General features: G+C 38.8%; 1 protein-coding gene across 1 annotated transcript; it reads left to right on the top strand.

Annotated features, from left to right (window-relative positions):
* The first annotated feature begins 221 nt into the window (after positions 1 to 221).
* On the top strand, positions 222 to 20,846 carry ATG3 (autophagy related 3). The gene is made up of 12 exons (XM_069867666.1): positions 222 to 409; positions 3,154 to 3,195; positions 6,461 to 6,510; positions 7,728 to 7,798; positions 9,573 to 9,680; positions 10,411 to 10,460; positions 11,659 to 11,737; positions 12,249 to 12,283; positions 13,014 to 13,169; positions 13,828 to 13,955; positions 18,934 to 19,002; positions 20,628 to 20,846. Exons 1-12 carry the CDS (start codon positions 338 to 340, stop codon positions 20,707 to 20,709), a joined length of 942 nt encoding a protein of 313 aa, XP_069723767.1. The 5' UTR covers positions 222 to 337; the 3' UTR covers positions 20,710 to 20,846.
* The last annotated feature ends 583 nt before the right edge of the window (positions 20,847 to 21,429 follow it).

A 21,429-nucleotide genomic window follows, 5' to 3' on the forward strand; every position in this document is an offset into this window, starting at 1 on the left:
CAGGGGCCGCACCGCCCTCTTCCCTGTGCCCCCGTGCGCCGGGGCGGGGTCGCGCGCGCCGGGGCTGCCGTCACGCGCGCGCGACACGAGACGGGGGCGGGAAGAGGGCGGCCGGCGGGTCACGTGACTCTCGGGGTGGGTCGCGGCGACGCCGAGGCGGGGCGGTGGGGGTCGGGGGGGCAGGAGGAGGCAGGCGTGTGGCGTTGCCGAGGCGGCCGCCGCCGCGGGCGTCGCTGCGTCGGAAGGGCGGGGGAGGAGGTGCCCCGCGTCCGTCCTCCTCGCGGGCGTCCTGCGCGGTGGCAGCGGCGGCGGCGGCGGCACCGGCACCACCACGATCATGCAGAACGTCATCAACACGGTGAAGGGGAAGGCGCTGGAGGTGGCCGAGTACCTCACGCCCGTGCTCAAGGTGCCGGCGGGGCGGGACAGGAGGCGCGCGCTCCCTCCCCTTCCCTTCTCCGTGAGGCGCGCGCCCCGCTCCCCCCCCCCTCCTTATTCTCTTTGGGGCGCGCGCTCCCTTTCCCACCCCCTCTCTCCCCCCCCACCCGGTGCCCCGCCGGGGCCTGGAGCTCGCAGGCCTGCGGGAAGCTGGTGCTGCTGGTCCCGCTGCCCCGGGAGTAACGGGCTCGCGGACGTTTCCTATTCGAAGCGGCTCAGCTTTCGCCGGTTCTGGCACCGGGAATGGAAATCTAGAGGTGTTGCTCTACTCGGTAGGCTTGAGCCTGGTTTCAGGAAGGCGTAGCCGTGGTTGTTTTGGGTAAAAAGAGTGCAACTTACTCGGCTGACGTACAAAAACCCAGCCACATCTCCCATTATGAAGTTCTGTTGCGTAGCATATTCCCGTGTCGGCGTTGCTGTGTTAGCACAAGCCTCTCCGAACAGGAGAAATGGACTGTTGGGCACTTGAGAGTGAGTTATGGTAGCCTGCTTGTAAAGATGGGAGGTAGGACTGTCAGTGTTTGTTTAGGTAGATATGTACTGTAAATGATTTTATGCGGTTTTAAGCTGCATCCCCTCTTTGGCCTCCTGTTTACAAATACTTTTTGATGCAAACCCTAACTTTGTGTGTGGATGCTTAGCTTTACCTTGTCAGCAGTTATTTAATGAATGATTTTCGTGTTTTTCGTAGAACAGGATCTTAGAATGGTTTGGGTTGGAAGGAACTTTAAAGCCCATCTGATTACACCCCCCTGCTATTCTACCCACCTCCCATGAGACCAGAAGGCCAAAGGCCTGTCCAGCCTGGCCTTGAACACCTCCAGGGATGGAGCAGCCACAACTTCCCTGGGCAACCTGTGTTTCTAGGTCTTCTTTCTACTGTAATTGTTTGTGACAGCAGCCTCTCAACCTCTAGTTTATATTATAGTGTGACTTCCTCTATGCCTTGTACCCTGCAGCTTAAATCTTTGGGCAGGAGACAGTGATACACCATTATTGTTTGAACTTGTCACTATAATGTGCTCTTGCCTGGGTAGTGGACCTTCCTACAATTGCACACCAATGCGACATATATGGGCTATAGTGAAGTCATGACGAGGAAAGGTGAAGCGACTTGTTTACCAGAGTATAGTTACTGTTGCAAAGCTGGTGTAATAGTGGAGAAATTCTTGCACCCAAATGTACTACTGGGTGCAGGCAGGAGCAGAGAACCTCCCACAAATGGGAGGTGAAAATGGTATGTGTTACCTTTGCACAAGGGTTTGAAATAAGTATTCCAACTTAGTAACCTCAGAGAGACACTAGACGTGTCCCTCACTAGCTTACATTCCACAGAATTTAGAGAGGTAAAAAAGTGAACTACTTACCCTCAGGGGGCAGAGAATAGATATTTTTGCCTAGTTTCCTGATGTAATTCCAGAAACACAGGTTTGTGCATGTTGCCTATTGCTTATAATTAATTTTGAGGTAAAACAGTAAGTCTTCTCCACTGGAGTGTTGCATATTTGTTACAGATAATTGTCAGGTTTGCAGCAATCTAAACAGGTTTACAGCTATATTAGGGTTGGTTTAGTTCCTTTTATTTCTGTTAACTGGCACATAATAATGTTATGCTGTTTGTACAGCTTCTGTCTTGCTTACCTTAACCTCGTTGTTAAATGTCTCTTTAGAAATGGTTGAGAAAAGGGAATAGTTGGTAGTGTATGAAACATTTTGAATGCTGTATGAAGTGATAATATGGTATGAATATTGTATTACATTGAATACAAAATTGAATGTTGCATGAAAGATATTGAATAGGGTGAAGCTGTAGCCAAAAATCCAGTACTTTTCAGTTGCTGCTTTTAGTCTTGATAGAAAAAAAAATAAAAATCATGAGCTCTTAAGGGCAAGAAGTCATCGGTAATTGATGATGCAAAAGCTTGAGAACTGAGCTGTGCCAGGGATGAAATGACATTCTTCAAAAGTTATTCTTGGATAGTGCCAATGCCAGGGAACTGTAGGTTTCTTTGGTGTTTAAGACCTTTTTTGAGGAAAAAAAATAAAACAACAAACAGATAGAGAAGTTTGAACCAAATACACTTACTGTAGATTTCAATATGCTAAAATTGTTGCGTCCTTAAACTTCATGAGTGTCATCTTTAATGCAAAAGTGCTTAATTTCTCCATATAGAGAAATGGGTACAAAAAAAAAAAAAGTTAATTAACCAAGTCTTTCTAAATAGCTTTTCCTACCACAGAGCAGAGTCAGTTGGGTGGTTCCTTTCATGACCTTTCTGAACTGCAGATGTTGATGCATTGCAGTGCTGCTCAGTGCCTAGAACGGTACCGAAGTCCTGACTCTGAGAATGGCTAGTTCCAACTGTTCTTTTGTCTCTTAGTGGCAAATGTAATCCTGAGTGCCAGGGATCTTTTCTTCGTTATTGATTTAATTGTCTGTAGTAAAAAAAAAATATTTAGTATATGTATTCTCTTTTAATAAGATCATATTCTACCACAAGTAATTTTGTTGGGCCTTGCATTATAGGATGTGGAAATAAGCTGTGTGTCAGCCTTGACAGAGGTTGCCTCCAAGCTGATTCACAGATCTCTGTGGATAGAGCGATTTCCAAGATAAAGGCAGAGCAGATGCTTTTCTTTACCAACCAAAGTGAGGTATTTGGATTTGTCAGCAAAGCTCAGCATTTCTGAACTTTTTTTTTTTTTTTGTTACAGGAATCCAAATTTAAAGAAACTGGAGTAATTACACCTGAAGAAGTAAGTATTTAGAAACACGTGTGATATATATATATATGTGTGTGTGTGTATATATATATAAAATTAGTTTAAATGATAAATTTTACTCAAGAGTAATATGTTCATTTCAAGCAATTTGATTCTTTGCCAACTAATCATTGCTTTTTGAAACAGTTTTGACAAAGTGGAAGTCTTAAATGGCCTTTTTATTCTACAGATGAAGTAGGTCAACAGCAAAATACCTCATGGTGCTTGACATCTGTATGTGGGATGCTTTTTTCCTGTATCAAGTCAAAAAAAGCTTGTAGGGAAGCTCATGCTGAGTGAATAGCATATTTTCATGGGAGCTCAGGACTAAAGCAGGAATATATTGATTTCAGTAGTCTTTCCTCTAAGCACCTGAAATGGGAGCTTGTGTCTTGGAGAAAGGCCCTGCCTACCTCAGTTGCAGTTCCTTCCAAGGCTCTGGTTAAATTTTATGCTTGTCCACACCAAGTATCCAATGATTTTTTTTTTTCTCCACCCCATTTCTCTATAGGCTTTTCCAGGCTGGTTTTATTTTGGATTGCTGCCAATCAGTTATAGCTTTTTAAGGAGTTTGCTGTGAAGAGAAACAAACAGGGTTCTTTTCTAGAATGGCAAAAACACTGATTGTGCAGTGCTACTTCAACATCCCCGTTCTGCTTTTTCCCATATTGAAATTCTGCTGTTCTGAAAATACATTGTCTGTACAGAGGTATAAGAAAACAGTGTTAAGACTGTTAGGTAGAATGAAAGAAAAATGGGGCAGAATGCAGAAATGTGAAGATGAGTTGTAAAAAGATGGAACAGATTATGATTGATGTAGGTAGATAATGTGGACAGAAGTATTTTTCCTGATGTTTGTACCTAGCATTTTTCTGCTACATTGCATGACAAGCAAGCACTTGTGCTTTCTATGATCCAGAAGATTACTGCTCAGAAAAACAGGCTTAGCAACATGATGTTTCACTGTTCTGATAACCATAATGTGTGTATGTGTAAATGTTTATGTTACATAATAGTGTATTTATAATCTATCAAATGTAAAACACATAGCTGTTTACCGAAAAATTCTAGACATGTTCTACAAATGCTCAAACCCTGCTTGATCTATGGGAGAAAACTTTGCTGTAATACTGAAAGAGAAGGTACTCTGTATAGAATGAAACAGGAACCGCACTATGTTATGTTGAACAGTTTGCAGCATTTCAACACTAGTAAGAGAATATGAATAGTGTGTGTTCTCTACAGAAAGATACTGTTGGGATGAATGAGTTGGATCCTTCAAAGCAGTAGCTAAGGGAAGCAGTTATACAACAAAATCAATATTTTGTTAAATTTAGATGAGACTGAATCTGATGACTTTCCCTTTGACAGTCTTTCCCTTATGATTTTGGTCTTTATGTAATAATGATTACTAAAGAAGAATTGAAGTAATCTGTAATGATGCTAGGATGTTATCTCTGTATGAGTTTGGATTTCTTGGGTAATAAATCTCTATATAACTGTATCTTAGTCTAAGACACTGACTATTTTATAGACTTTGTGGAGATTCATCTGGAGATGAATCCATTGGTGATAAAGCTAAAGATGATTCATTAATCAAACTCAACACCTACTCCCTCTTTTCATATATCTCTGTATTTGATTTAATTTCAACAAATGCTTGCCTGTCATGAGCTCTTACTTGTTAATACCTCGGAAAGATAACGCCTATTTTAATTTTACATGTTAAGTACAGGCAAATCTTAAAAATCGTTCTTTCCAGGAATAGAAATATGATTTTGTCCTGAAGTTGATCTCTTGCCACTTTTGCAATGTTGATTCACATACTTGATAGCATTAGTGCCTGAGAAATAGAAAGTGAAACCAGCTAGAAAATTTTGCTGCCTAAGCTGAAGAAAACACAAATGAAATTTCAGGTATTGTTTTAGGTTTTTGCATCTGTAGACCCACAAAGAACACTTTAACTTTTTTTTGCATCTTTAGTAATATTTTTTAACATTCATTCCGCAGTGTTTCAGATCCTTGAACAGAGAATTTTATATAATTCTGGAGTTTCATGCGTTATTGTGTCAAGGCTAGTGAGCTTTAAAACTTTAATATATTTTGGGAGGGATTGCTTTTTTTTAAAGTAAAGATTTCATTTTTCTTGGAGGGTTTTATTGGAAAATGCACTTTTGTGGAGATTAAATCTGTTAAGCCATATGCAGTGCACGTTGCGGTGTTTTCCACTACGCTGATATGCCTCACTTTGGAGGACATGGCAAGAAAAGGGCAGACATGCTGTAGTCCTGTTGTGTCCCTTTACTACAGCTTCTGGTCAAGTTGGGAGTATTTTTTCATAGATGGGCATTTTAAGACAAGAAAGCAACTGCAGCAGTAGGCGTGTGCCTTACTTTCAGTAGCAGTTGGTGCACAGACTGCACAAATCACTTAAATGCAAGCTCCTTAGGTTTCTGTGGACAAAAGTAAACCCAGTGGGTTAGACTTTGCTGGGTAAATTTTGAAGTCACACACAAATCTAGCATGAGATTTACAGTATTGCCTTGAAATAGTGGTGTGATTTTTTTAAAAGCCTTTATCTCTGATGCTAAGAAGTAGTACAGTGAAGATTAACAGCTATTTTCTCAAAACAAAGTTGTTTTAATGAGCAAGTACTCATACTTAATGTATTAAGTACTTGGTTATCTGTATTTAGTTAACATCAGTGGTGAACTATCATGGTGATGGCTGCTACTTAAAACGTGTACTATTTACTCCTCTGTTGCAATTCTTTCATTGGTTCATTGAGTTGATGTCAGTATCCCTTTTCTCTTGCTGCAAAATTATTTTGAACTCCAAAAGAGAACTAAGTATCTTATTTTACATTAAGCTCTTTGTTTTTATAGAAGTTTGAAGAGTGGCAAATAAAAATAGTTCTTCATCACAAAGTAAACAATGTTACTGGGTCAGAAAGGGTCTTTTTTGCTTCTTACAAGACTGGTAGGTAATACCACAGGTTTTGAAACTTTATCTGAATTTGCTATTGTGCTTAGTATGCATTTCCTTCAGGTGAGGTTGGTAGGTTGATCTAGTCTTTGAGCTTTCATGGTTAGCTGAGAAATGGAGTTAAAAGAAAGCATCAAAGTGATATAAACAGTTATTACTTAAATAGCTAATCTAGCAAAGGAATGCACAACTGAAATATTATTAGTGAGAGAAATTTGAGATTGTTTTCTTGCACTGTGTTTAACAGGGCTTTAATTTTCTCCTGCTTTAACAGTTTGTTGCAGCTGGAGATCACTTAGTTCACCACTGTCCTACTTGGCAATGGTAAGTAAAAATAAAAAGAATTATCGAAAGCTAGCATCCCTCTCTGTGTTTTGATGTGTTTCTATTGGTTGCAGCTATATAGTTGTCTCATTTCAGAACAGTACATGGACTCTTGCAGTAGAGCTTCTGCTGTTTTTATGATGAAGATATCTTTAAGTCAGGCAGGACTTGCTCATTGTTCTGTGTAGCAGTAGTTGAGGTGAGAATTTGTTTTGGGCTTATTTTGTTGTTTTCCTAAAGCTGAAGAGGAAATAAGCTGGTACATACTGTGGATGTTTACAGTTATGTAGCTGCAGTTTGTCTCCCTGACCTTGCTGCAGTATTGGTGATTGAAAAAGCAAAGGCCAGGTGGGGTTTCTAAGAATTAGTTATATATATAATATATATATATTAATATATTTTAGAAAACCATTTGTTAATTACATTTGTTCATGTTGGCCCACATCAGATCACTTTGTGCGGTGCTTGTCCTCAAAAATCCCTTCTTTCATGTACAGTAAGGCTGCAAATAATGTGCTCCCTCATGTTTTACTGGTGTCTGGCATTATGAAACTAATCAGTGTCTACAATGGGTAGTTTCAGTGCAGTTGGTGTCATCAAGATTCTTGGCTCTATACTGGGCCATGAGGAGCTGAAGGAGGCAGTATTATGCTTGAATCATTGTTTCTTATCTTTTTACTGTCTCCTTCAGAGAAAAGAAGATACTGAGTCTGGCCTGTGTGCCAGCAGTTCGGAACAGGGTATTTAGAATGTTAGACTCATTCTAAACCTAAAACCAAGCAGATGCTTGAGTAATGTGATCTTGAGCCTGATCTCTGCTGACTATGGGCAGGTTTTACATTTCTAGAGGTCTGTTTCTTGCTTTTTCTGAAGTTGCTTTCTAGAAACATTTGCGACTGTGTTGTTGTCAATCCTAGAAGATTTCATATAGACCATATTGTTCTGTCAACCCATCTTTGCTTTGCCATCTCAAAGTGAAAGTAGTTCTTGAAGCAGAAGATCATTTTTGCCCAAGACTCCATAGTTAGGAGTGGCCAACCTTTTTGACCCTGTACCTATTCAAAGTCTTTCTGTAGGCAAAAGTAAAGATGTAAGAAACAGATTCTGAGAGTAGGTCAAAAACATAAAGTGTACCTGATTTAAATAGAAAATAGAAGGGTTGTTTTGTTTGCAGATCATCAAATTCTCAACCTGTTATGGTGCATTCCATTTTACAGGGCTTCAGGAGAAGAACTAAAAGTCAAGGCTTATCTCCCAACAGACAAACAGTTTTTGGTAACTAAAAATGGTAAGGCTGAAGTTTAAATGTAAGCGTTCTTAGGTTTGATAACATGGTTGACTGTGCTATTAACTGTACTGATTGTCTGCTTTGACGGGGGAAGCAAGTATGTTGCACTTCAGATGTTTTGGCTTTGCAATATTAAAAAAAAAAGTTTTTCCTGCACATCAAAAATCTTTTCCTTGGACCAGTTGTTAGTAGGGCTTTATACTGGTTATTCAGCTTAGCTTGCTGAAGTAGAAATGAAGCTTAAGCATTATAAACCTCCTTTTTTGCCTTTCCTTTCTCCAGTCCTTCAGCTCATATTCAGTGTTTCAAACAAGAATATGTTTATTTTCATTCTGCTTTTGGAAAACTTGGGCTATTGAAGGATTCCCAAAATGTCTTTCAATGGTGACCCTGATAGTTCTAGTTGAGATGTGTAAGTAATGTCACCATTCCTTTCAATAACTATAATATACAACAGTTTTAAATGAAATTTCAATCAGGTTCACAGTTGTGCGTGAATGCTACTTGTGGTGACTACCTTTTTAATAGATAAAACGTTGTACATCTTGGCAAAACCATAGGGAAATAACTTTCTTAAGAGATTGTGTATGAAAATTTGTCAATGCTATTGGATAGACCTTCAGTACTTAGAACACCCTGAGGAGATTTTTACCTGCTCTGGGTTGTATTTTATGCTTTGATTTCACTTTCTGGCTTTTGGACTCTTGCAGTGCACTATGATGGAAAAATGTTTATAGCAGTGTTGGGCAGACTTGGTCTTGGTGGCTGGATGGCCAAGTGATCTGCTTTGTTTCTCTGTCCCCCTCTGCTTCCCAGGAGCCCACATGACTCTGACTCTTCTCGATCACGTTTCAAAATAATGTGTTTCCTGCTGATGGTGACACATTGGCCTGCCACCGAAGTAAAAGTTGTGGGCTATGAGTGAGGTCAGGAGCCATCCTGAGAATTTTATAAGTGTTTGGAGGATTCCCCCCCTGCACCCCCCTCCCACCCCCCACCCCAGCCCTTCTCCCTTTATGAAAGGTCTAAGAGCAATTTACAAATTCTTTGCTTTGTGCAGTGGTTGTTTCCTCTGCATTAGGGGTAAAGGAGCAATTTTTATGTAGCTCTTGTTTATGTTATTGGAAAACATCTGCCTTGCCTTAATCAGATACACATTCTTTCTTTGACTGTTCTCAGAAAACCTTGTTTAAATCTCTACTTGAAAGGCTCTGTAATGCATATGACTGAAGTCACTCTAAATAACATGTTAATTCTAACCTCTTCTAAACTTCTAGATGTCGATTTATTTTATAATTAAACATGCCTAATATATCACATAAATAGGTGGTGCAAACTTTTTGCAGAATCGGTTCAGTAAACTGATGCTAATCCAGGAAAAGTTGTACTTATACTAAAAGTTGTTTAGGATTGTGAAGAAAATTAATAGGATGTCTCCAGTTCTTACCAAATGGATAGGCAGTCTGGGACATGAGAAATTAATTCTTTTATAATATGATTTTGGATGAAAGTACTCTAATGGGCAACAGAAGAATGAACTTTTAAGGCCACTGCAAGTGTTGTTCTGTACTTGAAATAAAATATTTGGTACAGCACATCAACATGTTTTTCTAAGTTCATGCTTTTGCATTTGAAATTTAGCTTTAAGATTCCTTAAATGAGGATAGATGGAAGGCTATCACATTTCAGAAGGCCTTGTAAGGATAATTTCTTGCTCCAGTCTGGCTTTGTGTAGGAATGACTGCATTCATTTTGGTTTGCAATTTTTTTGCAGTGCCGTGCTACAAAAGGTGTAAGCAGATGGAGTACTCAGATGAGCAGGAAGCAATTATAGAAGAAGATGATGGAGATGGGGGATGGGTAGACACTTTCCACAATGCAGGTATTCAAATCCTTGCTTCAGACTGCATTTAGTAGCATTTGTTTTCTTTGGACAGGTACTTTTGATGAGCAGTTACTTGATTCCACGTTTGTTCTGCATAATGATGTAACTTATTTTCAATTGAAGAGTTAATTAGATGTACTGTTTAAAGGCAGAACCTTGTCACATATCCCAAAGAGTACTGTGTGAGAGCTGTAGTAAAACCAAAAAGCTTATGGGGAGGAACTCAAGAGATGATACTACTGTGATTTGGGATGTTTTTTTACTCACACTTCCTCTCAGCTAAAAGCATTGAGTGCTTTGCTACATTATGGTTTGTCATGAAGACCTTGCTTTCAATATACTCAGGAACGTTCATAAACGCCTCCCCTTCTCATGAAGTTGAGTTCCATTATTGTGATGTGAATGCTTATCCTGAAGCCACTTTTACGCAAAAATTCCTTGAAATAAAAATCCAAACTACTTCATGGTATTCCATCAAAAAAAATTCTATGACATGCGGGAGCGGTGCTGTTGTCTTCCATGTTACTGGTATGGTCTGCGTATGGATGTCCTGCATCAAACATGCTGCCAATACCAGATAAACAACCATTCCAATATCAAAATTCTTGTGAGATGTAACTTGGAAACATCATATGCTGCTTTCTGAAATCTCTGAAACCTCTTTCTGTAGTATTCTTTTAACAAAGAAACAAGCTTTTTTAATGCAAACTTCTTGTTCAATTAACAGGTATAGTGGGTGCAACAGAAGCAGTTAAGGAGATCACACTAGACTGTAAGGTACTTGTTTCTGAATTTTCCTCTTGCTTAATTACAGTTTGTAAAGGTAATGGAAGTCTTATCTGCCTGTGAAAGGTTAAAATACACTTTGTCACTGCATGTGTTTCGGATAGACGTTGACCTTCAGAGCCCATGATACTAGTCTAAGCATGTGCATCTCCTTATTACATTGTGCTTCTATTAGGCAATGTTCTTTTTAGTATGTCTTTAGCCGGTATGCTTTTGTGCGACATGCTTCTACAAGCTGAAAATTAAGTTCTGTTTACAGTGGGATTGCACGCTTGTCTCTAAAGAAACTAATGTTTGGAGTTCCAGTATAAAGAAATTTTTAAATGGAAAAATTACATATGGTTACACATGGAAAGGTTACGTAAAATTCTTTGTAATCTTTACCTGCTGCAAGCAGAGAATTAATACATTTGGTCCTGTTTGACAGGTTTTTGCACTCAAGTACTAAAACTGTTAAAATATATGCGTCTTCCAAAGTCATCAGTTTCTGCACATTTCCAAAAAGTCGTTCTTCAGTAGTGGCCAAATCTGAAAGTTGGAAGTACTTGAAATGGGGATGTATTAGTTAGCATGTTTAAGAAACGTGGAGGAAGTTACAGAGACATAAAATGCTTTTGAAGTTATGACAGCTGAAGTGCAGTTCTGTGTATGCTCTGAGCGTTTATTAAACCATCCAAGCTCAAAGCTTTGGATTCTAAATATTAGGTGGAAAAAGAATGGGCTGCCACAGCTACCACACAATAGAAAATAGCTCAAAATGCTATTGAAATGAGGAACTGTGAAGTGCATATATTTCAAGTGAAACTGTGCTGAATAGTAAAAATACTGCTTTTTTACAAATCAGTAACACGGGGTGGAAGAAATACTAAGGAATCCTAAAAGTGATCACTATTTCTATGAAACACAATACTTGCAGAATGTTACTGTGATTCTTAACTGCTGTTGTGTGTTATGAATTGGACTTCACTTCTAATACATTGTGCATAGAGAAGTTTGCTTGTTGTACAGTACTTCATTTTTTGGAACACAGGTCCAGTAATTTGATATCTGTATGGTCTTCCTTAATATTGCATAAATTATTTTTGTTTCACTATCTGTTGACTGGACTTTTACCTTAAATTTGGTGGGTCTATTAGGCTGCGTATATGGAGCAGTCTTTAAAGCAGTGTTTTCAATTTAACTTCTAAAGGATAATATAAAAATACCAGAATGTTCAGCATCTTGTGAAGATGATGAGGAAGATGAAGGAGAAGCTGCAGACATGGAAGGTATTTCCTTAAATTGCGTGGGATGTTTTATTTCAGGCCTTTAATTAAAGCAGTAGGCTTTAGGAAAATGCTTCTGTTTCTTTTTGTGGCGTGCATGCTGAAAAATTCAGCATGTAAATGCTCGTTATGTTTTTGTAGTCTTATTGATACACCTTTACTCTCACTTGTGTGCCGAAACTTGCATGAATGTTAGTGACTGGGAAGTTAGAATAGCAGAACAGATCCAAGCAAGCAGAAGTTAAAGATTTACACAGCTTCTTTCCGGCTTTATACCTACACTTAAACGCAAACTGCCTACTTAAAACCACTAAGGATCTCTGACTGTGTACTTGCTTTAGTCTCACTCAAGCTTGTATTAAAAAAAAATAGAGTCTAATTTGGAGATTGAGAAATCTGCCTGAATAAAACATCTTTAGGTACGTGTAGTTTGTTTTAAAGGAGTTGTTTATGAATGAGAAACACACTGACTAGCTACCTGCTGAACACAGAATTTTATGGGTCTTCTTTTCAGAATATGAAGAAAGCGGGCTATTGGAGACAGATGATGTGAGTGAACAGTTCTCTCTTGTCTGTTACAATGTTTATCGCTAATATGAGCACAAGCAAAGTAAAAATAATGACTTAACAAGCTTGTTACGAGCTGTGGGATTCCTGAGCCTCATTTCCTATGGATTTGTTTCCTGCTAACCTACTGCAGTAACCTTAGGTCCTGAAAGATTTTGATCACAGTAATTTTGCCTTTTGTGCTGATCCTTTTCGCTTTGCTTGCACACGGTGCTGTATTCAGAAGAGGAATAAAATAGAGTGGTTGTTCCTGAGGCTTTCATGTGGAGGATGAGTGGCTTATAGTGGCTTACAGATTACACTGATGCACCAGGCTGTCATGTGAGAAAATGATGGGCATTGTTATTTGTGGTACTCTGCTGAAGTCTTTGTAAACTGAGACCTCTGCCTTCTGAATTTCATTGGAATTGTTTCTTGAGTTCAAAAGTTATTGATGAAAGAAGAGAGGGGGATGTGGTAATATAGTTGCATGGAATCAGACCTTTTTTAAAAAATCCCCCACCAAAATTAAAACCAGAGAATGCTTGGTGGGAGAGAAACTGATATTCCTAATTTAAAGATAAAAACAATCCCCCAAAGCCTATGTGTTTTTTTTTTTAATGCTCACTTGAGAATGTTAATTCAGTTTTACAGCTTTACATAACTACTTAGAATGGAGAAGGAGGGAACCCAAACAAAGCTATACTAATGCTGTCATTTTTACCTAAACCAGGCAACACTTGATACCAGACAAATTGTAGAAGCTAACAAACCTAAAGCTGATATTGGAGGGGAAGATGCTATTCTACAGACTAGAACTTACGACCTCTATATCACGTATGACAAATATTACCAGACTCCAAGGCTCTGGTTATTTGGGTATGATGAGGTATGGCTGTGTTATATTTTTTTCCAGCTTCTGTGAAATGAGACTCACAGTGTCAAATAGCAAAGCTATTTTGTTGCTTACTCAGTAGAAATGTAAAGGAAAAACTATTGAGAAAACCATTATACAGGATTGCAGACAGGTCTTAATGTATGTGCAGAAAGTAGGAACAATTTCAGTGAAAATTGTACTTGGTAACTGAGCACATTTGGAAAGATGAAATCTTGCTCTGTCGTTTGAGTTTGTCAGCTTTATAGAGCTAGTAGTAACCCCCGTAAGCTAAGTCAAGTAAGCAGGTGTGTGTTTTCATGGTCTTCAGAGGGAGAGGGTTAGATAAATCACTCTTCCCTTTAAGGGCTTGTTTCTTGAATTAAAGTTGGTTAGGGCTCATAGCTGAAATGCGGAAACCTAGGTGGTGCTCAGATATATGGATTTTAAGATTCACTTGGTATAGTAAAAGCAAAATTTGTGCTGTACTACTTCTACCACATATGGGTTTTAACACACACCCTTTTCTTTCAGTGTACCTTCAGAACCATCGTGTGTTAGATGCTTAGAATTTATGGTGTTTCGTCTATTAATGATGTTAGAATTGCTGAGAAGGAGCAAAATATTCCTTAATAATAGTACTTTTCCTCCTGTGTTCCTTTTTCCCATATAGCAACGGCAGCCTTTAACAGTAGAGCATATGTATGAAGATATTAGTCAAGATCATGTCAAGAAAACAGTGACCATTGAAAACCATCCTCATCTTCCTCCACCTCCCATGTGCTCAGTTCATCCGTGCAGGTAAGCCTGTGTTTCTGGTCTGCTACAGCATGCAGACATGAGGCACTGAACCAGTCTGTTTTCTGGACATATTTCCACAGCTGGCTATCGTAGTGGTCTGTTGGCTTCTGATACAGTAAGAAAAGAGGATATTGGCACTTCTCTGAACTAATTCCAATGCTTATTGCTGCAAATGTATTCTGCAGTTAGACCCGTCTTCCCTCTGCTTATCCTGCTTTTCACTTTCCTACGGACTCCAGAAGATGGCAGACTACTAGGACTCTGCAGAAGGAAGTTCTGTACTGTCTGTTGCTGCTTTTTTTTTTTTTTGGAGGGTAAAAGTATAATGTATACTTTAGGAGCAGAAGAAAGCTATTTGAACATGAAATAACTTTCTTATTTTCTGATGACTACCTCTTGCTCCCCCAGAAGTCTTTGAAATTTTACACTGATAAATAAAGGTCCTGAAATATTTGTTGAACACAAGTCTGAAACACACCTTTGGTTTTAGGGTCTTTTCTGTTGTATTTTCTACATTTCTCACCTAAGACATAGGGAGTCTGTCATTTAACTAGCTGCACAGATATTTTTTTCTAGGCCTTTGAAAAGCGTCTTTAGTCTTGTATCTAAGCCCTAACGTCCTTTCAGGTGTCTTAGTGTCACAGAGCTAATATCTTCGTCAGTGCAACTCCTCAACTTTGTGATAATGTGAAATTCTTAGAGATAGGAGTTTAGGCTTTTATTGCATTTTAAAGAGATGCCCTTTGTAGTCTTGCGTATGTTGGTGTTGTTTTAAAAAAAAAAAACCAACATGCAAATTGCCCTTTTAGGCCTTGCAGTTTTTTTTACTTTAAGAAATGCTTCTGGCATCCATGCCACTAGCTGAGCTGTCAAATAATCTGCTTGTTGTTGACAAGCTTGTAATAGTTTTTGTAGACTCAAAGCATTCCTGTTTCTGGTTTAGGAATTATTTATTCATAAGATTGGTCTTAGGAAGGGTATGCCATTTGTAAGAGAGAGCAAAGGAGCTTTACACCAGGTAGTTTATGATTACTTTTGATCTTAGTATGAGGATGTATATTGATGGGCTTTGTAAATCTGTATCTGGTATTTCTTCCAATTCATAGTTCTTTAACTACAACTTTACAAGTCTTTGCTTTCACCAAATAGTCAGGCTTGTATCTGGACGATATTGAGCAGAGAAGCCATTGTGCTACTAGGAAATTTATTGTTGCTCTAAGACCTCGGGTTTAAGTCTACGCTAGCATAATAAACTTGTGAAAACATCAGTCTCAGTACTCAAGAGTAGACACGGAGTGGAACTTAGAAAACTGTTAGGAAAAGAATAAAAAATAGAACAGAAAACAGTATGCAGCCTGTATTAATCTGTGGAACCACCCACATGTTGAATACTGCTGTACAGCTCTGGTCATCTGTTCTGTAGCCTGTGAAATAAAGGAAGACTAAAAGGATACAGACACAGAGGACTTGTACAGGATAACTGAGGTTATGTAGCTCTTTCCCATAAGAAATTATGGATAACCTGGGAGCAACACTTTGGAAAAGGCAGCTGAGGAGGGAGTTCTGATTTCAGTGATCTTCATTATGAATGTCACAAAAGGTGAAGTAATAGGTATTAACTTTTTCACAATAGTAAAACTGGTGACACTGAATGCTACTCGCTGCTGGCATGTTCAAAGCCAGATGAAGGATTTAACTCTGCACACAAGCAATGTGATGTTAATGAAAGAAGGATTTGTCGTAAGTTGTTAGAAGGGAAGTTATTAGAATGCTTCAGAATTAGGAAGTCCCTAGATTGCACATGCTAGAAACAAGTAGCACGGGTGCTTCTTCTGGCCACTTTCTTGAGCGCATACTATAAGACAATAAGCAGGACAAGCTAGAACTTTGGTTTGATCCAATGAGGCATTCGTGTACCTTATATGAACAAATCATCTTAATATGTCAACCTGTTTAGTGACTTGGAATGTGCTATTTTTTGCTGTCTGCAGGGTTTTGAAGAAAAAAATAGATGCAGCTTTTTGTACAACTACTGTTTTTGAAGGAGTGTTGGGTGGGATTGAATGTAGGATGATTCGTAGAAGAAAAGGAGGGGAAAAAAGCTTGAAGCCAAGGCTTGATTTAGTGGTTGCTGGAAGCCCTTCTAAAAATCGGTTGGGAAGAAGCTCCTGTTGATGGATGCAGGCTAGGAAGGCACTCTCACAAGAAACAAAGATGAACAGATATTTTTGCATGACGGTCCTTGCTGGCTAGGTAGTCCTGTGGGTTTTGTATTGGGCTGTGGCTGCCAAGTAATCTGCTTACTTCTGCAAACACCTTTGCAGAGTAAAATCCAATTTCCTGTTCATCTGTGAATTTGGATTGAGAGCCTTTATGGATGAGAGCTCTGTGTGCATGTTTTCACTTCTTCCTCTGAAGCTTGTGCCAGCAAAGTTCCAGTGCCTTTGTTACATAATCAAGAAGTACACTTGAAGAAATGGTTTGCATCGTTTTGATAGGAATGGTTGGACTCGATGATCCAGTGGGTCTCTTCCAACCTGGTTATTCTATGATTCTATGAAACTTGTTCCAACTAGTCTAACTATTAATGAGATGATTGATACTCCAGTGAGATGAATTTGTCTTAAAAGTGGAAGAAAGTCTAGTCTTTCTCAAAAAAGAAATCTAGTTGACTGGCAACTGCTTCAGATTAGGAAGGTTTGAAAAGGTCAGCTTGAGACTGTGAAGAGGCAAACAGGTATCTGAAATGGAGATTTTAAGTATATTCTTACTCTCCAAGTTGAACTATTCCATTTTCTTAAACTGGTCAGGCTGACAGCTAAGGAAGTCTGGGCATCTGAGGTGAAAAATAATAGCCAAAAATGTTATTTTATTCTTAATTTAGCTAGGAGGTTCCGGTATTTAGCTAGCTCTGTTGCTTTCCTGCATGTTACAATAATTATGCAATGTAGGATATTTGTATGGTCCTGAACTTACTTGGCTGTTTCTTGTGACGTGTATCTCTGTCATGCGTCAGAGAAAGGAAAGAAGCAGCAGTTGGGTGCCACCGTCAGCTGCTTGAGATTGCTTCTATTCTGAGTAGTTAGATGAAACTTCGTCTTGCAGCTTTGCTGTACATTGTACTTCTTGTCAGCATTTTTGTGGTACTGGGAGGAGCACTGTCAACTTCCTCAATTGCTGCAAACTGGTCTAATAACAATTCATAGCTTTTTAATGTGGGTGTTATGAAGGGACTATCAAACTATTTAGCTACTAAATGCATTTACAATTAGATCTGAATTACTTGCGCTAATTTTAAGGGCTTGTTTTTCTCTGTTTCAGAATAAATGGTGATAGGCGGCTTTACTCTCATTCTTATGCAATCTAACTATCTGCAGGGATGCAATTAGAGGGAACTGCAAGGAACAGTGAATTGTAGATCTTAAAGTTAACTGACTGTTGTGATTCTGAGTGTTTCAGTGGATGTGAGCAGTGACAGACACTGAGTCAAATTCATGGGTAATTTTTTTCCTTGAAAGTACGCTGTCCTGAAAAGTCTTGCATTTCACCCTCTTTTGTGGAAACTTGTTGCGCTTGTCCACTACACTGAAAGCCCTATGGAAGGTCTTTCATCTCTATAAACTCCAAGGGGCAGGAAGGGAATGAATCATTTCTGGTTTGGGTTTTCTTTTCCCCTCCCGTATATCAGATAGACTTCTGTTTTTACTTTCTGATGGTATATCTTTCCAGCTGATACGCAGACAATATCAGTATGTCAGCTGTGCTGAATTCCACTGTGAAGTTAATATATATCTTGACTGACAGCTTTGATCGATTACAAAGCAGGAGGGGGGTGTCTTCAGCTGAAAAGCAAATGTTCCTGATGAGAGCATAAAGGGTCACTTAATCAACTTGAGAAATCGCCTTCTTCATACTTAACGTATGGTCTTAACTATGTATATCTCAATTTATTTTCAATAGAAACAGCAATATTTCTGAGTTGGAATATGAATAATAACTTATCTATACTACTTGAACCACCTCAAAAGCTGGTTGATATACAAAAACGTAAATTAGATGATTTTAGTAGATGTTTTAAACGTCTGATCTATTTTAGCTCAAGTGAACTACGAACAGGTACTGAAACAAGCATTGGTGAGCACCTAGTGTACTTAGTCTTCTTGAGTTAAGAGTTATTTCTGGGGACTTGTATTCAGAAGTAAAAAAAACAAAAGAATAAATTTGTAGATAACATTTCTCCTGAAGTTATCGTATTTCTTTCTGTTGGGTTGTATACATTCTTCATATAAATTCCCCAAAACTTTCTTATAAAGGAAACTGAAAACAGGAAACATTTTTGAAAGTTTATGAAGCACCTGCAAAGCTGTTCATGTCCAGCTGTGTGACAGTAAGAGTGACCATTACTGTGGCCATTATGGAATTCCAAATATCTAACTAGTCCTTAGAAAACAGAAGTCATTAAGATGTATGAAGTTGAGGTAGTATCCTGTCGAGACATTTCATAGCTATAGGATGACCTGTATTCTGTGCTGATAGAAAAAGTAGTCCAGTGTTGCAGGCAAGGTCAAAGCTTAAGTTTTCACAGTGGCCGGGTTTCTAGTAGAAGCAACTGGCCTTGTCACCCAGTATGGCATGCGTTCTGCAGGGACATCCATAGGATCCAGCATTGTGAGAGCTGGCCAATTTGCAAAGACCAACAGCACAGCAAATGACAAATGCTGACCTTTAGTATTTCCCCAGATTTGCCTGTTCCTGTTTACATTGTGTCTTGGTAACTTTGCAACAACTTCCTTCCTTGTGTTTCCAGTCACTGGCAGCATGATTAACTTCTTTCCATAGTAGACTAAAAGTCTACTGAAAGTCTTGCTTCTTCTGAAGCTAACAGTCCAAAACTGTCGTATTTGCACGAAGCCTGCTCTTATTGGGATGAAGAGGGAGTTACTTTTTTCTTATTTTCACTTTGTGTTCTGTTTTGCAGGCATGCAGAAGTGATGAAGAAAATAATCGAGACTGTTGCAGAAGGTGGGGGAGAACTTGGAGTTCACATGTATCCTTTACTGTTACTACGGGATATTCTTGTAGCATAAGGAGCCCCTACCTCAAGCTTCCTAACACAATTGTGTGTGACAGCAGTAAACAACTGCTTGTGGTAGCACTTATTAGAGTTCTGGGATGAGCTCCTTTGAACAAACTGTTAACCAGGTGCAGGGTGGGAAAGCGGCAGAAGCAATGATGCGAATATATGGGATTGAAGGGACAGGCTTGAGACTTTGTAGGGATGTGAAGAAGGTGGCTGTGAATATGAAACTGGAATTCCAGTGTAGGAGGATGAGGCTGGAGGTTTGTAGACTCTGACCAGAGTGTAATTACTCGTCTTGGTACAACAGCTTCTGTATTAGGTTTGGATCTGAGACTTACTTCTGAAAGACGTAGAGGTCCTGTTCTTCTCAACTCTGCATGTGGGCAATATCTTGGTAGAATGTTTAGCTGACAGAAAGAGGAGTGAAAATACTGAAACGGTTGTGAACATCAATATCAAATGCCGCACATATAGAATTTTCTATTTATGAGAGGTGGCTGATCTTAGTTATGCTTTGTAGTAGTTGATAGTATGCTTTCTGACTGAAATAATTGTCATATTAGAAGCAAGTACATCCTTTCAAATAGTGTTCTGACTACTTCTGTTGCTGTAAAGCAAGCAAGGGAAAGGTTACTCAGCGGCTATAGGTGCTGAATCATTAAAATTCTCTTTCACTGTTGAATTGCTCAATTTGTGCAGTAAGCAACTAATACTGAACCGGAAAAGTTGATTTCTGGCAAGGTAGTCTTATACTCCTCAATAGTTACAAAAAGCTTATTTTCAAGACTTTGATTACTTTTTTTTGCTATTGTTTAACAAAATAAGGGAGGTTTAACAGGTAGTTTCTTCCCTCATTATCATGTATTTTGTGTTTGCCAAGAAATGATCCATAAGGCTGACATGCCAAAATAGTTTACTTATATCCTGTACCAAGATAACTTAATTGCGAGTTCAAGGCATTAATGTAACTTTTCAGTTTGCTGCCTGCCCAGGTCCCAGGTGGATATTTTATAGTTACCCAGTGTCCTCCAGAGTGCAGATTTGGGCCCAATGGGCGTTTGAATGCAATACAAGGGAGATGAGGGCCACCTTCACTACAAAGGCAGACTTTTCAGCTTAGCAAGGCTAATCTCTCTGCTTTCCCTCATCAACAGGAAGCTCTTTCAAAGGATGGTTCAGAACAGGAACCTATTTATTTTTCTGAGCCACTGAAACACTGAGGAGGAGCCTGCTTTCCCTGCAACTACAGGAAGGTAGCTAGGGGTTAACCTTGCTAGATGCAATTCACCTTGGCATTTGTTAATAACAAATATTAAATAAGTAAATAGGATTGTAAATGTTTGCATGATGTTTGTAAGATTTATTTTAAGTAGCTCCTAGTTTCCTGCTTTAACTTAAGAGTTTGTATGTTTGGACGACCTTTAGAAGTCATTACCAGAGTTCTGCTGTATTGTATTTCCCTAACTGTATAATTCCTAGGTGGTGTTTTTCCTGTTAATGAGCAATACTGTTGAGCAGACCTGAGAATGTGACTTCTGTTTTGTTTTGTAGGATTACTAGCTACTGCACGTTTTCCTTAATAAGAAACTCAGGTACCTTCTTATTTTCTTGAAATTTGTACAGGCGGTCATTCCGACGATAGAATATGACTACACGAGGCACTTTACGATGTAACTACAATAAGAGATGTCCTCCTCTAATTATCAGATCTTTTTTTAAATAACCTATCCATGTGACTTATACAACATTATACACATTTTCTGTAACTAAACTTTTATCAAGTTGATGCATTAAAATAAAATGTTCCATTACCAGCCTTTTTAATAAAAATCTTTGTGTGTAATATAAATAAATCACTTTCATTCCAATACAGACACTGAGCTAAGAGATGGGATTTTTTTTAGCCATAATTCCTTCAATTTACTTTGAACAGAAGACTATTTTTGTCTATATTGGAAGCTAAAATATATTTTTGTAGTAGAATCCTAATGCTTTCTGCTTCATTACTGGTTCCTGAAAATGTGATATTTTCTTTTTTCCTCCCTTCCTATTTAAATTCACTTGAGAGTTATGTGGGTTTTTTCCTAGTTATGGATGGTTGTGTTTCCTCTAGCTGGAACAGGATTTTGAAAGCTGAAAGAAAATAAGTGATCATCTTATCAGGAAAGTTTGACTGCATCTTAAACTGAAACAGCTGTAACCAACTAATCTTTGAAAGCTGATTTAGATTTACACTTGAGCAAGATTAATGTTCTGAGATGGATTTTTTTAGGATACAAAGGAGGAATATTAATATCTACTCTGTTCATCTTGTAATAAAGGCAAGAACAGTGTTATTGATAAAATTACAGCTTGGGAGTAAAGGGAGAAGGTGGCTACGGTAGAGGAAGGTTC

This window comes from Phaenicophaeus curvirostris, chromosome 1 (assembly GCF_032191515.1).
Source record: "Phaenicophaeus curvirostris isolate KB17595 chromosome 1, BPBGC_Pcur_1.0, whole genome shotgun sequence".
In the NCBI taxonomy this organism is placed as follows: domain Eukaryota; kingdom Metazoa; phylum Chordata; class Aves; order Cuculiformes; family Cuculidae; genus Phaenicophaeus; species Phaenicophaeus curvirostris.

Coding starts and splice junctions, on each gene's coding strand:
- ATG3 (XM_069867666.1), top strand. CDS start 338: ATGCAGAACGTCATCAACACGGTGAAGGGGAAGGCGCTGGAGGTGGCC. Junction 410..3,153: donor ACCTCACGCCCGTGCTCAAG/GTGCCGGCGGGG, acceptor TTTTTGTTACAG/GAATCCAAATTTAAAGAAAC. Junction 7,799..9,572: donor GTTTTTGGTAACTAAAAATG/GTAAGGCTGAAG, acceptor ATTTTTTTGCAG/TGCCGTGCTACAAAAGGTGT.